This window comes from Bacillus rossius, chromosome 1 (genome assembly GCF_032445375.1).
Source record: "Bacillus rossius redtenbacheri isolate Brsri chromosome 1, Brsri_v3, whole genome shotgun sequence".
In the NCBI taxonomy this organism is placed as follows: Eukaryota; Metazoa; Arthropoda; class Insecta; order Phasmatodea; family Bacillidae; genus Bacillus; species Bacillus rossius.
The window spans coordinates 151,652,188-151,667,738 of record NC_086330.1 but is presented as its reverse complement, the minus strand read 5'-3'; the positions used below and the strand labels follow the sequence as shown (position 1 = coordinate 151,667,738).

Genomic DNA, 15,551 nt, shown 5'->3' with positions numbered 1-15,551 from the left:
CAGATGGAACAGCATCTCAATGCAAGCAGATGATCTGTCGAAAAATACACTTGTAACAGCATGTGGCGTCTGCAAAGGTTTTGAAGTTCATGCACATTTCTCATTCGTCTGATGTTCTTCCTTGAATGGGAGAAATGGTGTGCAAATGGAACAGCGTCTCAATGCAAGCAGATGGTCAGCGTGCAGCGTCTGCAAAGGTTTCGACGGTCTTGTGCAAGTTCAAATTACATGTTTCGTAATTGTTCTGAAATAATGTAATTTTTGAAAATTAAAATTAGAGTTTAGAAGTTTAAAGCTAAAAATTTTTTTTTTCTAACAAACGCTGAACATTTTATGTATGCGGGAAGCATCTATTAATGCAAATTTTATGAATGAGAAAAATTAACATAGGGATATATGGAAGTGATCAAGGGAATAATTTTGTGAACTTAATAAACAGGAAAACGTATCATGCGGGAATGTCTTAAATGAGTTTTACTGTAATACAATTACTACAAGTGCTAATAAACACCAGGTAGTGGACATGGTTAACAACCTCACCAAAATATTTTCCATCTCTTATGGATGGATGATAAACAAAAGTTTAATTTAAACAAAAGTCATGTCCAAATCACATTTATATTCTATTAGTGACTCAGGACACAATAAACGTTAAATAACAGGCACTTTTTGGGGATGAAAAATTATCACTGCAAATTATAGGTTTTGAGATACCATATATAACATATTAAAATTTTTCCATTATCACAGTAGTTATAAATACTAAAATTGCACTATACAAAGCATCACATCATGTATACACAGCAGTACAGTACATACCTATTAATTTCTGAGCTGGTGATAATACATTCCACAAACAAATGTAACACATCCACTTACTTATGGTTGCCTTGTCGGACGTGATGTAAACTTTGCAAAAGCATGCACCCTAAAATTTACAAGGCACACAAAAGAAAATTTTAAGTAGCCACTTTCCATATGTCACATATTCGATTCCAATCAGCTAAACATACAGCATGACAAACTGAACACATACTTCAGTAGGAACATAATGACACTGTTAACAAATCTCAACAAAACCATCACAAACATATACAACTATCACAAGTGTCCTGGTTATGCTAAACTTTAACCATTATTTATCCAAGTATGGTGTGTTATTTTAGGTGCTTTCTTTATTACTAGCTCAAGGTACAACAAACTTACATATAATTACTATATGTATAATAAACAATACTTTGAATCAACTAACAAAATATGTTTTGATGCTCTTCAGCACTAATTAATATACTGCACTTACTGTATGACAAACTGTAGCTATCGAAACTGCAAGAAAAATGTTGAATTTTATGAACAGTTTGAAATGGAGGTTTATTCAGTGTTGTTGAGAAATAATATATACATTAAATCTGTTTCCCTTATACAAAATCTAATTTGATGTACACCACCACACAATGGTGTGTGTGTGTCTATATAGTTTCAAAATTTAAGCACATAAGTGAAAGACCCACATGATTTTATAATGACAAAAATCTTAAAGGAATGCATTTCCGACCCCAACTGGGACCCAAAGTAGTCTGCAAGAAACACAGCTAACAAAATCAACTGATCTGAAACATTTTAAAAACCATATTCCATATTAAAGAATACGTGTCAATTACATTATTTTTATCACAGGTTAACCACAGTGCATCAATACTATTGAGAAGAATATCAGAATCGAAATTTTCAACGAAGAAGAACGCACACTAGCCCAACTCTGGAGAGATCTGCACGAAATGTCACATGATGACTGCGATGGAGATGGCGATGGGGGTTACGAGATGAGCGCGTCGAGGGCGCGGTCGCGGTCGTTCCCGCAGTCCAGCAGTGCCCGCGAGACGAGGCTCTCGGGGAAGCCCAGGTCCAGGAGCTGGCCCATGGCGCTCAGGTGCTCCTCCGCCTGGCTCAAGTTGTAGTCGTTGAGAACCAGAGCGTTCTCTGCTCGGTCGCCCGGGTGCCCTCGCTCCTCCAGGGAGTGCACTTGCAGAAGGAACTCCACCACCTGTGGGTTTACTTGTGTTAGCGATGTGTGCGTCGTTTGCCGGTGCTTTTTAGCAAGGCTCTGAACTAGAGCGCAGTCTTTATGTTGTGCATGAGGCAACTATGAGATATTAATGGTAACCATAACATTGTATGCTTAAATGCTTTTAAGACTCTCTAATAAGAGTTTCATACCTTATTGTTATAAGCCATTTTCACATAGGAAAAATACAATTTTAAAACAAAGTACAGAAACTGTACTATCTTTCCGACCTTAACATATTCTTAATGCTTTTTGTGTAAACCAATCATGCTACTCGAGTTTTTTTTTAAAGTGAATTGGTTCTTCAGTACAAATAAAGTTAAACAAACTTATCGTGGACAAGATTCACTAATTCTGCTACCAGTGTTAATTTACAAGTATTGGAAAAACTATACATTATTGATATAGCCCTGTTTGAAAACTTAAAACACAATTTTTAAATTTTTACCCAATATTCTTTTACTCTATACAGAATTTAGGTGCAAAGATGCAATCATAACAAACAGGAGGAATGGCAGCTGTTTGTTTCTGGAAACACTCAACAATCACTTCTTCACTTCTTTCCTTAACGCTAAAGATGTGTTGAGTAACCATTGAAAACTGTGCTAGCAGCATCTCAAGTGAAAGCCATAAATGTTTGGCCAGGTGCTGCAAAGTTTGCTACAGTGAATGCTGTGCCCACAAGCATAGACACGCCGCAGTCTCGGGAGGGTCCTGGCAAGACTCAATTTATGAGCTAAAGTTGGTATCCAAATAGTTTTGAGATCACTATACTCTAAGAGGTCTATTCACTTGAAGTTTCTGCGCAAAATTGTACACCACAAAACCCAAGTTTTCTACCCTTCACATGAGTCCTTCATATTTTGTAAATTACCTAAGACAATTCAATATTGTAGTTTCTTACACACAGTAAAAGACCTCAGCATTTTCATCATTTCATTACACATACATACTCATTATGCTTTATGCGACCATCATCACAATGAGAATGCAGTTAATTGGCTTCAAGACTGGGGTATTAATCAAAACTTTCTAAATTGTTTTATATTATATCCTTTAACAGCCTTAAAAGATTAAAATCTACAATAGTCAACACATTTTCACCAAACAAAGCAGTTCAAATCAGCTTTGTACTCGACGTGATGAGTGGACGCACCATCTGGGAAGAGGAGGAATGTGACATGGCATGGCTCATTCTCTTGCAGTGCACTGTGTGGTTAATCGCATTGCATAAAGAAATTTTGAATTTTTGCTTATGTATTCACTTATTAATAATCACAAATTCTTACTGCTCCAAAGTTATGGTAAAATCATTAAACATGTTTGCTGCACAGCAACAAACAACTGAGACTAAAATACTAACCATTTTTTTACTCTAGCTTTTATTGATAAAACTTTAGCTCTGTCTCACGTGCATATTTAGTTACTTCATTTCCTTGTAATTACTATTATTTGAAGCTTTTCCCACAAATTAATTTATATAACTCCCTTGCATTTGTTGTTGCATTACAAATTTTCTCATTAGATATTCACTTAACGTTATTTTTTTAGAGCTGTAAAAGTTCTTGCAAGCATTCAATAATTAGTTAATTTTTAGCACTATCACATAGCAATTACTAAACATCTTTAGAGAAAACTTGAGTCTAAAAATGAAATGTAAGAGAGGTACTGTAATAAATTTACAAGAAAAGCCTGAAAATATTAGTAATGAGAAGTAAAGTAACTAACTACATACGTAACTAACTCTGCAAGTGGTCTCGAGCTTTAAGAAATTCTTTTCAAAATAATTTTGGAGAAGAAGTATGTACATATATAAATGTATGTATGACACCTGTACAGGTCCTGAGCAAAATTGCATAAATATATGACACTTAATGTGATGTATAATACATAAATAGAACTGTTGTTTAGTTGACATTAAAGTACAGTAAGTCCTCTATTTACGTCGTACCGATTTACGTCGTTTCGGATTAACGTCGCTAATGTTTGAGTACTCATTTTCAATTTAAGTTGTCGCCGATTCACAATAACGTCGTTTACAATGACCGTAAATCTTTCTTTAACCAAAACACCGTATATAATTCGTTTATAATTCTTTGTTTCCTTCGGTAGTTAATTTATGCTATGTAGCGTAAGCTACACGTTCACCGCCTTATCTTATCATGCATCATGAGGGACGCTTCCTGCTCTCCGCTGCTCTCCGCGCGGTGATGCAATACTACCAGCCCGCCCGCTCGGCCACCCACGTATCTCGCACGTAGAAGTGTTATCTACTTCCCGCAACGACACAGCATTTTCTCCTACCCCTTCTGGCCGACCTTGGGCCGTGGCCGGCCGGTGGCATGAAACATGGCTCATTTTGCGTCGTTTCTATTTACGTCGCGGTTTTCAGGAACGTAACCCCGACGTAAACCGAGGACTTACTGTATATATGTTATAGTAACTTGTTACATCTATTGTAAACAGTGCTAAATTATGCTCAATGAAAATTAATTTTACTATCATTATATATACACTGTACAGTAAATTTTGTGTATATGTACTACCTATGTATTGTATTTTAAGTAGGTAAACATGTTTGTATTTTTTTAGTTAGAATAGCAATAACTGAGAATATAGGTAGTCACTTGACTTGACATGTTCTATATCCCAGAGCCTTGACTCAATGTGGAATCAACAGAACAAAAATAAATAAATACAAATGCCTGGTCATTAGCTGCACAAACAATGAATGAATGAATGAATGAATGAATGAATGAATGAATGAATGAATAACCAAATTAGGACTTAGTGTTTTGTCAACACTGAGGTCAAAACACAATGGGCAATTATTAAATGAACATGGAAAATTTTTAGAGCAACAAGGGTGCCTCTGGAAAAAAAAAAAACACTGAAAACACTGGTTCATTGCAGCGTCCACATACTATCCAACTTGCAAAAAATCTGGTTTGATTCCACTGTAAAAAAAATTCTGATTGCCTTGGTATGGACAAGTGATCTTACCACCAGACCACAAAGTTTTATGCACTGGATCAATACATTAAGGAGTCCGCCTAGTCAGGGATGTATTTGTGTTAGTCAGGTGGGATGACAAGTGAAATGCTGTAGACTCACATACAGTCTTCTTGTCATACAAAGCCCAACTATGAGATGTGAGTGGTAACCATAACATTATATGGCGGAGGAATGAAGATAAAGTCGTAATGCTACCAAACGTTTCATGCATAAAAAATATTCTCATAACACACAATTTAGCCATTTACACTTTTCTAAAAATGCAGTTTAAACACAAAATACTGAAACAGAACCACCCATTTACCCTCTGGGTATTCTTAAATGCTTTACATAAACAGACACCACTCTGATATATTGAGCAATTTACAAATTGCATAGTTTTATCTGAAGTTCTGTATACTGTATGTATGCCCAGGTAGGTGGGGCCTTAACCAACATTAAATTTTACTTACAATGTAACAATGTAAAGAGTGTACATAAATAAACACTTTACCATTTTTTCATTATTTCCGAATGTCTGGCACGCTCTAGCTACCCGCGCCAGGGGGAACCCCATCTCGCTGATGTGCCTCGCGAGCTTCTGCTCAGAAGAACTCAGGCTCCTGAAAGGATTCGGCAGTGTCGACGTCCTTGTGGTCCTGCAGCCTGCAGTTGAGCGTTCAGGGCTGTCCAGGACCGGCCACGGCGTCCAGTCCTGCCACACAGCACGTCGCGAACAAGCGGTCACTGCGATGCAACCAAACTGAGACATCACTAACAATAGGCAGAACATTAAATAATAAGACGAGTAATCATAATTTCCAAAAAAAAGATTCACTGCATCTGTAGGCAGATTAAGAGTATCCCAACAGGAATCACTGCAGTAATAAGTTATTACGGTATCAAACAACTGTACCTGCTGGGTATGAGAAACATTTGAATTTAAAAACAAAATAATATTGAGCCTAAGTTGGGTAAGTCGTACAGCCTGGTGCCTGAACAATGTGCCACCTAGTTCTGTCCAGCCGACACAATCCTGCACACTGACCTCGAGTCCCGTGTAACCGAAGCTGCTGGGCCTCGGTGGGGGGGTGCAAGTGGTCCTCTCTCGTAGGTCCTGCTCCAGGGCCTTCACTATGTCCGGAACGCTCTTCGAGAGTGACGACTGTGGCTGGCAGGCACTCTGGCAGTCGGTGGGGTCGCACACCGTGCCCGACTCCGGGCCATACAGCTGCGCGTAGCTACCCTGGGGGTTCGCGGAGTAGCCGTAGCCGGGCAGGCCGTTCGCAGATCCTTGGCACTGTGCGGACGATGAGGGAACGGCGTGGTTCACGCTCGGACAAGGCTGCGAGAAGCTATTGACGACGGGGGGCGTGGGCACGACCTGACACGACTGTGAGAAATTGCTCGCAGTGGGGGGCGTGGGATCAGGATGCAAGACGTGCGCAAGTTCCTCCATGTCATTGATGGTCTTCAGCTCGACGTTGTCGAAGGGACTCGAAGTGTCCGCTTCGAAGTCGGATAGATTAAAAGGCGATGAGTAGTCTTGCGTGCTGGTGCTGCTCGCAGGCCGGGATATGGGGACGGGCATGAGGATGGCGTAGTGGTTGGAGACTGACGTGGAGGGCAACGTGGTGGTCGGGGTTGAGTTTGTCGACGCGGTGCTCGTCGTCGCCCGAACCGCATCTTCCTCCAGTATCCTGCAGCGCTGCAGCCGCTCGCTCAGAGCCTGGGCATTCCGCCACTCTTGGATTTTGGAGAGCACCGCGTCCTCCAACTTGAAGTCATACTCCTGGCGAAAACCAACACTGCAGTCACACTATGGCTGCTGTAATTTCTTACATTTAACATATCAAAAAAATAAATTTATAACAGTGAAAGACCATAAATGGTTTCTGTATCATGACAGAGCATGATTACCTGGATGTCTACCTATGCCATATAAGGTTGATGCTCTATCTTGATTGCCCATCTACCAACATGGAGATATAACAGCACACCTGTGGGACTACCACAGCATGAACTTATGTGACAACACAGAAAAGCCACACTGAGTCAACATATCCCGACTATACTGGTCAGTGCATCACCAAATGACTGAACAGCAAAGGTGGAAGTAAGTAAGTAGGTAGATTCCTTTTCCAGTACAGTCATGATACGACAACAATGTAACAAATTTGTGTTTTAACCATTTTCTTTAAAAATTTCCACAAAAAAAAATACATCAATTATGGTGGAAACATAACATATTATGCAGAAAGTCTTAAGGTAACTGGATCTCCATAATTATTATAGTGTGCTCTGAACTATTTGGGTACTGACTCTCAGAGCTCATAATTTGAGTAATGCTGAGATGTTGGGATCGGAAAAACCTCACTAAACAAGTGTGAAGCTTTAGCAATCACGCTACCAAGAACCATTTACACAATGTAAAGGATAATAGAATATTTTAAACATTTTTGAAAGTGAATTCAAGAATTACGTCTTTCAATGCTAATTAATATAATGACAAAAATAATGATTTTATTACTAAAATAAAGATAACAAAACATGCACATGAAGATGCTTAGGTACTGATTCTGGTAAAAGAAAAAAAAATTAATATGTTGCATGTTTTGCTACATTTTTGAGATAATGTATGTTTGTAAAACGAGATACCTAAAAACTTCCTGTTAAAACAGCAGACTCCCAAGGCTCACACTGAATGACATACCTGCATCTTAAGAAAAATAAAGGTAGCTATTCAAGACAATTTGTCAAATAAAAAGATCATTTATAGCTTTTACCCCATAATTAACTGGATCCCTGAGTAGTCTATGTTGGTAGCCAACAGGCAAAGTGACCTTCCTCGGGGGCTTGTATTTCTCACTTATTTTCACAGGGATTCCATCCACGTAAGAAAATACTGCAACAAATAACCACAAGCATGTGAATTGTTGACAAGGCAACAGCACTTTACACCTAGTCTAGTTATTTTCTTGCCTATGAGTCAATTTATCAATGCACATGCATTAACATTATCTATAAGTACAAATATCAAGTTCAAATTTTATGTAAACATTACTAGACTAATGGTGGGCCCAACCATGAGTAACATCAATGAACTTAACGTCTTGTATCTAAATGGTTGTTGATATCAAGGTCATAAGAGTAAAGCATTTACGAAATTAACTGGGAAAGAAACAGGGGGAAAGTACCAGAGGAAACCTGCCACGCATGGCAACAACCATCAAGTTTCTCACTTATGAAAAACCTGGTTCAATCCAACTGCAAATAAAACCCAGAGGTTTGTGGGGACGTGGAAGGTGAGTGATCTGACCACTCAACCAATGTGGGCCCATACCTAGGAGTTACTGTTGACAGTAAATGTACTACATAATAATAATAATTTAACTAACCTAAGCTAAATAACCTTAAACTTAAATTGATTTATGGGAAATAAGGAAAATTATTTATGTGAAAGGTTGTTTAGGTTATATACGTAGCATATATTTACATATTAAATACGTATTTCCTTTACTTCTAACGGGCATAAGGAAGTTAGGACGTTAATGTTTTATCCTTCAACGTACTATGAATAATTGCCAAGGTTAAGTAAATAAAGCAACTATTTCTATTTTATATCGTGTAAAATAAATATTTACACTTACTTTGCTTTTCATCTTGCCTGGGGTATCCAGACATTATCATTAAGAGCAAATTATTAAGGTATCGCACATTTATAAACAAAACTGCACATCTGCTGCTTCACATAATACCTGATATAACCTAAAAACAATACATTTCCGAAAAGCGACAGGGATCAGCTGAGGATGACATAACAAAAGGAACTCGCGGAACAAAACCTATCTCATGAGGTTTGTCACATCGAATTTAGCTGCACACAGATGGCTAGTAAAATCTAAATATGCGTATTTAGGTATTACAGTCATTAAATTTAAGCTTTTTTTAAACATTCAAATGCGTCACTTGTCACTTCCAGCAGACGGAAACGATTTTTGTTGTTAAAAGCAGAAACTCTACCATCGTCATCTGATGGTAATACATTGGGTCTGAAAAATTCCTATCTCCTTGGCGCCACCCGTTCGATGAGTAAGCCAATTAATATAGTGAATTTCGTGGTTAGTTGCGAACTTGCGAAATTAAACGTTAAGAGAAAATTGCGATTGGTTAGTTGGTTTTCACAATGCGTTAAATAATTGTTTCGAATATAAATTACTTTTATTTATTATTTCATATCGTGTTTATATGAATTTATCAATATTATTTGGGAGTTTATAATGCTGGAATTGAAACTTGTTTTCTTCCTTCGATTTGAAACAATTCATTAAAATAACCTGAGACCGGTATTCCAAGACACAAATATAAAGGTTATGGAGTTGAATATGCTTCACGTGTACCTTAAACGAATTCCTAGTGCACGATAGGACAGGGCCAGACCTTTATTTTTATGTATCCGTTGCTGCTTTGCTGCCCAAATACAGCTCATGCACAGAGCTCACTATTTCCTTGATTTTTATCCAGAAGGGGGCCCAAGTCAGGAACTATTAACACAAATATTTTAATTTCGTGAATATCGAGGGACATACCATTATCATATTGGTGTGCAAATGAAAGTTTATTGTAGCGAAACAATTCTGCAATACAGTTTGTACACTTGAATGATCTTAACATGAAATAATTTAAACTAAAAAAGTACTTCAGTAAATTAAAACAACACCATTTGATTTGTGAGATGGTGCTGCTATCTCTAGTACTTTTACCTTAACAATTGTATCGATGGTTGCCAAACATCTGCTTGAAGGTATTGGAACCACTATATAGCCTCGCGCAGGGCAACGTTTATTAAAACGGTTGCCTTTCTGTTACTAAACTAGGGTTTGGTTTGGACATGTTCTGTAATACGACCCGCGAGTTAGGTTTCTGTTATATCCCAAAAAGGCATTGTTAATTCGTTACCTTACACATACATATTTGAATACCATCCTAACATGCCAATTGCTCGGCTGCTCTGGGACATTGGCATATCCCACCCTGTGATTGAGAAGATTGTTGTAATAATACATCGGGTACCCAACTAAATGTAGCAGTGTGAAGAGATCTATCTCATGGAATGTGGATTGTTTGGCTGGGCCTTGATGAACATCCAACTTATTGGCCTATTATTGCATCCACACCATTCAACCTTGTTGACTTTAAAACCTACTCACTTAGGTAATAACCAGGCTTCACCCATGACTAATCTACACAAGAATTAAGGTAATTACATAGAATAATACTCACTGAAATACTCGGCTGAAACATCTTTATTCACTTGACATAGCTACGCAGAAACAGCGAAAATCCTGAAGATAAAATTATTATTTAAGCCATATCCAATGATAGTAAACAGTTAGACAGGTGTTCTATGAGGTTAATAGAAAGGTTTGATATTTTGAATGTCAATGTCGTCACCCGCGGTCTCGTGATCGAGACCCGGGGCGGTCCTAGTGGTTTTCAGTGGCTCTAAAGGAAATCTCAGGCGGGCGCCAGGTTAATTCGAGGATTAACCGAGGTGGTCGTGGGTTTTTGCCCCTGCGTGCTCCACTAGGCTCGACGGCTGTTGATGGTGGGAGGGAGTCCCTGCTTCTAATACGCACTGGCCCTAAACAGTATAGAGGACTGTTTCCTAATTGTTCAGGAGGCGTTTACGAAATAAGGAAAACAGTATTTAGGTGCTGGTTTTTTAATTCCACATCTCACATAGTGTGGATGGGCACAAGTTACACAATCACACTTGACAAGAATACGTTGGCACTACACACACTCGCACTGACAATTAATTACGAGTTACGTTGCGGCACTTGCAAACAAGGTCCCTACATTGGTTTGAGGGTCGACGAAGAGTTTGGGTGGATTAACGGCCACTCCCGTGATGAACTGGAGATAGCTTCATACTCGGGCTCACCTGTGTGAGTCGCGGGCGCACGAAGATAATATTAAGGGGCAAAGTCTTTAAGTTTGCGGCCGGCAGTCGTATGCTCGACGAATTACATTAATTTCTGTGCACGGGAGTCGGTCCGAACCGTAAAGTTGCTGCGTCGCGAACCGTTGTTTCGCGACGAGCAAAAATTAAAGCGGCTGGGTTGAGCCCTGCACCGGAAAAGGGCACGGGGGCACGCAGGGAGAGGTAGAGAGGTTTTAGTGAATTTTTATATTTACCAGTATGAAGAATCAGGAGTACAAAAGTTGAAGTCTCCCTGCGGGATCACATGTCTGCCCCGGCCCGTGAGTAAAACTCTACTGCCGCTTTGTGCCGGCTTGGGAGGGGAGGAAGCGTCATGACGCGCCGAACTTTCTAATGTGCTGTTATTCCAATTTTATAATTATTATAATTAGTCATTTTTATTTCTAGAACCCTCGTATCTTAATGACATCTGTCTGAATTAGTTGGCGGAAGGCCTATAATAATAATACATAATAAAATTGAGATTAATAATATTTGAAAATAAAAAGTCAAGCTGGAGACTGTTTGAAACTTGTTGACTACTCCAGTGGCTATTTGCAAGTTAAAACAGGGAGGTGAATTAGGTTGATTAAAACTGTGGTTAATTATTGGCGGAAGGACGCAAGGGACGTTCCGGATGTTTATTAATTGCGGTTTCCCACGGGGAAAACCGCTGCACCCCTACGACGCACTTTCACTATTAAGGGTTGTTCTGTTAATTAAAAATCGCTTAATTACTCGCAGCAATTAATGATGCATGAGAACTGTTTGGTGGTGTTGGCATATGGACGTAATCTGTGAAAACACTCACCGACGTTGACGGCTTGCTTGACTCACGTGACATGGGCTAGGGGTGCGTTCCGTTAGCGGGGTTTAATACTGGCGGGTGAAGGCCGGGCTTTATGGCCTTCGGAGGGACGACGACAATGTCAATTGCAGATGAAACGCGAAACAAATACGACGAAGGCTTCATGTCATACACACAATGTTTCCGTTGCCTTGATCCGCGCAATTTCGACTGACTAATAGTCACCGCCTTTCCAATCCTTATCCCAATCCCTAAAACTCCCTCTTCCCAGAACTAAAATTACTTGTTTACTGTTTAATTTAAATCTAATACACACCCATAACAAACACTTTACCCTGAAAATTTTCAGTAACTATTAACAGCAGATTCATTTGTCCCTTAATTTTTTTAAATTAAATGTTTCTTGCCAGTAACTGGTTGGAAGTTTAGGAAATGGGCTAAGCACAGAGAGGGAAAGACAGAGACAAGACTTGTTTAACATGTCTGTGCCATCTCCAGTGTTGGAAGTGCAGTGAGTAGAGATCTCACCTCAGGGTTCAGTTATAGTCCGGCCAGGACTTCTCCAAAACATGACCTATTGTGTGGCTTTGTCACTCCTAACTAGCCTTTATGAGTACGCCGGGTGATATTTTGGGCTCCACACATGCCTTAATTATACAAACCAATGTCTTATGTATATTTTTTGTCAAATTTGCTGTTCAGGTTTAAGAGACTTTTTAACTAACACATGCAGCACTGCCCGTATCCACTCCCTCCTACATCTCGTCCCTCATTCACTGTTTCTCTCGACCTATTGCTTCGATCTCTCCAAATCAAGCATCCACTTCGAAGCTGACATAACATGGCCAGATGGGTGATGGGCTCAGCGTCAACAAAGAAGGCCCGTGTAAGTTCTTTACCAAATTCTTAGTATTATACCTAATTATTAATGGTACCTACATATTAACTATGAAACACTCTTTCATTCAAACAGTCCGTAAATTAAACCCATCACAGTTCGAATGTGACACCACAAGGGCAGAAGGACAGTGGGCTGAGCACCAACAAAGAAGGCCCACACCAAGATCTTGAATATTTTTGAATAAATTTTTCAATTGGACAAAAATTACCATTCTACTTTTATTTTTTTTGTGTACACCCATAATTTAATAAAATTGTGATTATGAAATTATAAGACAGTGTTTGACAGCTATTCTATGTTTTATCCTCGCATTAAATATGGTGAAGAAAAACTGATTTTATTTGTTTTGTTTTACAATATAAGTATGCCGTCGGAAATATCGTACTTATTAAACAGTATTATATATATATATATATAGTCGCGTACTCGTCTCCGTAGAATACGAGGAGACGTGGCGGACGTCTCTCGGCCATTTTCTTGTATTGCCCAGTGCCAGCTCTCTCGCGTAGAGCAGCCTCCTGCGGGGAGGCAGGGGTGGACCGTCCGGCCCGTGTAGCTGCCGAGGGACGTCTCGCGCGCTGGAGAAATGTGCGGTGCAGGCTAGATGTGATAGTCCAGGTGTTTTGGCCCGCGGACACGCCAGATACAAAACAACACTCACGCACACGGTAAAGAAAACGATAAAATCGATTATAACACACTATAGTACAGAAAACAAAAGCGATAACAGCGGCGAGTTTATGGAGCGTCTCACGGCCGCGTCTAGCCTCGAAGGTGGCTCGCACGGGACTGGAGACCAGGACACCGGCGCACTGCTCTCGCGCGCACGGAGCGGAAGTGACGTCATTCCCAAAGCCGCGGCGCACTGCGGACAGGGCTGTGATCCAGGCTTTAACCCCGAGGCACGGAGGTACGACGTAAATATATATATTTATAAAATAGATATATTACAATTTTCCATTTCCCAATAAAATAATACTTTTTTTTAACTGTTTGACCATATTTAATTTTTCTTAAGAATGTATTAGTTTATTGTAAAATGGAAAAACTGAATGTTTCTTCTGAAAATAAATAAAAAAGCTGAGTAGATAATTACTTGCTAAAATTTTATTAAATTTTTATTTTATTAAAAATATCACCTGATATTGTAATTTACCTGTTTAAATATATTTTATTTGTGTAATTAAAGGCTCGTCTACAATAGCAATGTCCTAAACTGTGTCCGAAGGACACTCGTCGCTGATTGGTCCACGTGACCCTCTGACATCATGCATCAAGTGGGCGAAGGTCCGAACCTACCTGGTCCGAAGACATTTGTCAATTTAACTTTTTGTCCCAACCTGTGTACTTCGGACACAGAAAAAGAACAGAACACTCACGAAATTTGAATTTCCGGTTCCCGTTTGAAAACGTGGTGTTTGTTTTTGTTATTGAATAAAATGGAAGGTGTTGTAAGTCAAGAAGAGCCACTTTGCCTTACTGAATAAATATAGAATATTGAATTCCCACAACTTTCATAAGTTAAATTTCAAACTACAAAGCATCAAAACAATAAACAAAAACATTTCGTTTGGCACATTTACTGCACTTTGGTGACAACTTTATAAATCAATACATTCGGACATCGAACATCGCAATTGTGGACAGGGCAGTTTTCGGTGAGACAATGTGACGTCACTCACATTCGGATAAGGACGCGGACCACGCACAGGTTCGGACTATTGTAGACGGGCTTTAATAGTTTAACATTGCGAGAATTATTAATATATATATATATATATATATATATATATATATATATCGCGGGTGCGCGGGAAAAGGGGATATGTCAAAATTACTTAAATAAAGATATTAAACATTTAATGTTCTTCCAAGTATACAAGATCAGTAATTAATCATTTGGGGTTTTTGATTGAATTTACTACTTGATTAGTATTGTAAGGAAAAGTACAACATACATGAACTGTGCAATGTTAATTCTAACATTTCTAATGCATCGCGTTAATGTAGCTAATGTGTGAACATACTCGACATATCCCTTTTGGAGCAGTTGATAATTTGACTTACCTCTTTTTGAGTTAAAGTACCTACTTTGAGTATTCACTGTATAATAATAATATTTATCTAAGAAATTTAATCATATAATCATTATTTAGAACACCACATACAATATTCAATCATCGTACCTATGACAGTTTTCACATCTATATGTTGTATAAAAAAAAGAAAACAATAAAAATTTGATAATTAATTGACATTATCTGTCAAAATGTTACAAAAGTGTTAGTGAGGTAATTCTCTCTTCTTCATATTTGCACAATCTTACACATCATGATCCTCCTCGATTGAATCCGGAAAGATATCAGGGTTGTTGTTCGTTTTTAACGATTGATAGAAATGATGAAAAGCTGGATTGATAAAGGGCAACAGGTCAAGAAGGTCTTTCTTCTTTGCAGCTGAAATGCTTTGCGGCCCATCATATCGCTTGTGTGGTGTCAGGTTTTGTCTTGCTTTCCCTCTTCGTACTAAAGAAATTTCTCGAAATGTGGCATCGTCATCCAAAGTTGTCTTGAAAAAAATGCTTGTTATGTTCTTCTCATAATGAAGCCACTTAACTTGATGCCAATTCATTTTATTTCCTTCAGTGTCTTCATCTTTTCGCAGCTGGAGTGTAGTTTTCAATAGTTCAGCATAGTCGAGAAACTCTTCAGAAGTCAGCTCTGAAACAATAATTGGCTTTTTATTTCCACACTGACGAATGAGTTGAGCCCAATCATGTGGATGCTGAATGGGAATG

The 15,551-nt window shown here is 38.8% G+C and overlaps 1 protein-coding gene across 1 annotated transcript; it reads right to left on the bottom strand.

The window, feature by feature from the left end:
* Positions 1-451: 451 nt before the first annotated feature.
* On the bottom strand, positions 452-9,114 carry LOC134546291 (ubiquitin-associated protein 1). Its single transcript, XM_063389010.1, has 5 exons — positions 8,710-9,114; positions 7,846-7,964; positions 6,108-6,851; positions 5,574-5,774; positions 452-2,044 (listed from the first exon to the last, which is right to left on the bottom strand). The coding sequence occupies exons 1-5, from the start codon at positions 8,747-8,749 to the stop codon at positions 1,817-1,819; spliced, it is 1,332 nt and encodes a 443-aa protein (XP_063245080.1). The 5' UTR covers positions 8,750-9,114; the 3' UTR covers positions 452-1,816.
* Positions 9,115-15,551: the final 6,437 nt, after the last annotated feature.

Excerpts from the sequence above, each read along its gene's own strand:
- LOC134546291 (XM_063389010.1), bottom strand. The coding sequence starts at position 8,749 with ATGATAATGTCTGGATACCCCAGGCAAGATGAAAAGCAAA. Across the intron at positions 7,965-8,709 it reads CAGGCAAGATGAAAAGCAAA|TATTTTCTTACGTGGATGGA; the intron begins GTAAGTGTAAAT and ends TATTTGTTGCAG. Across the intron at positions 2,045-5,573 it reads TCGGAAATAATGAAAAAATG|GTGGTGGAGTTCCTTCTGCA; the intron begins GTAAAGTGTTTA and ends GTAAACCCACAG.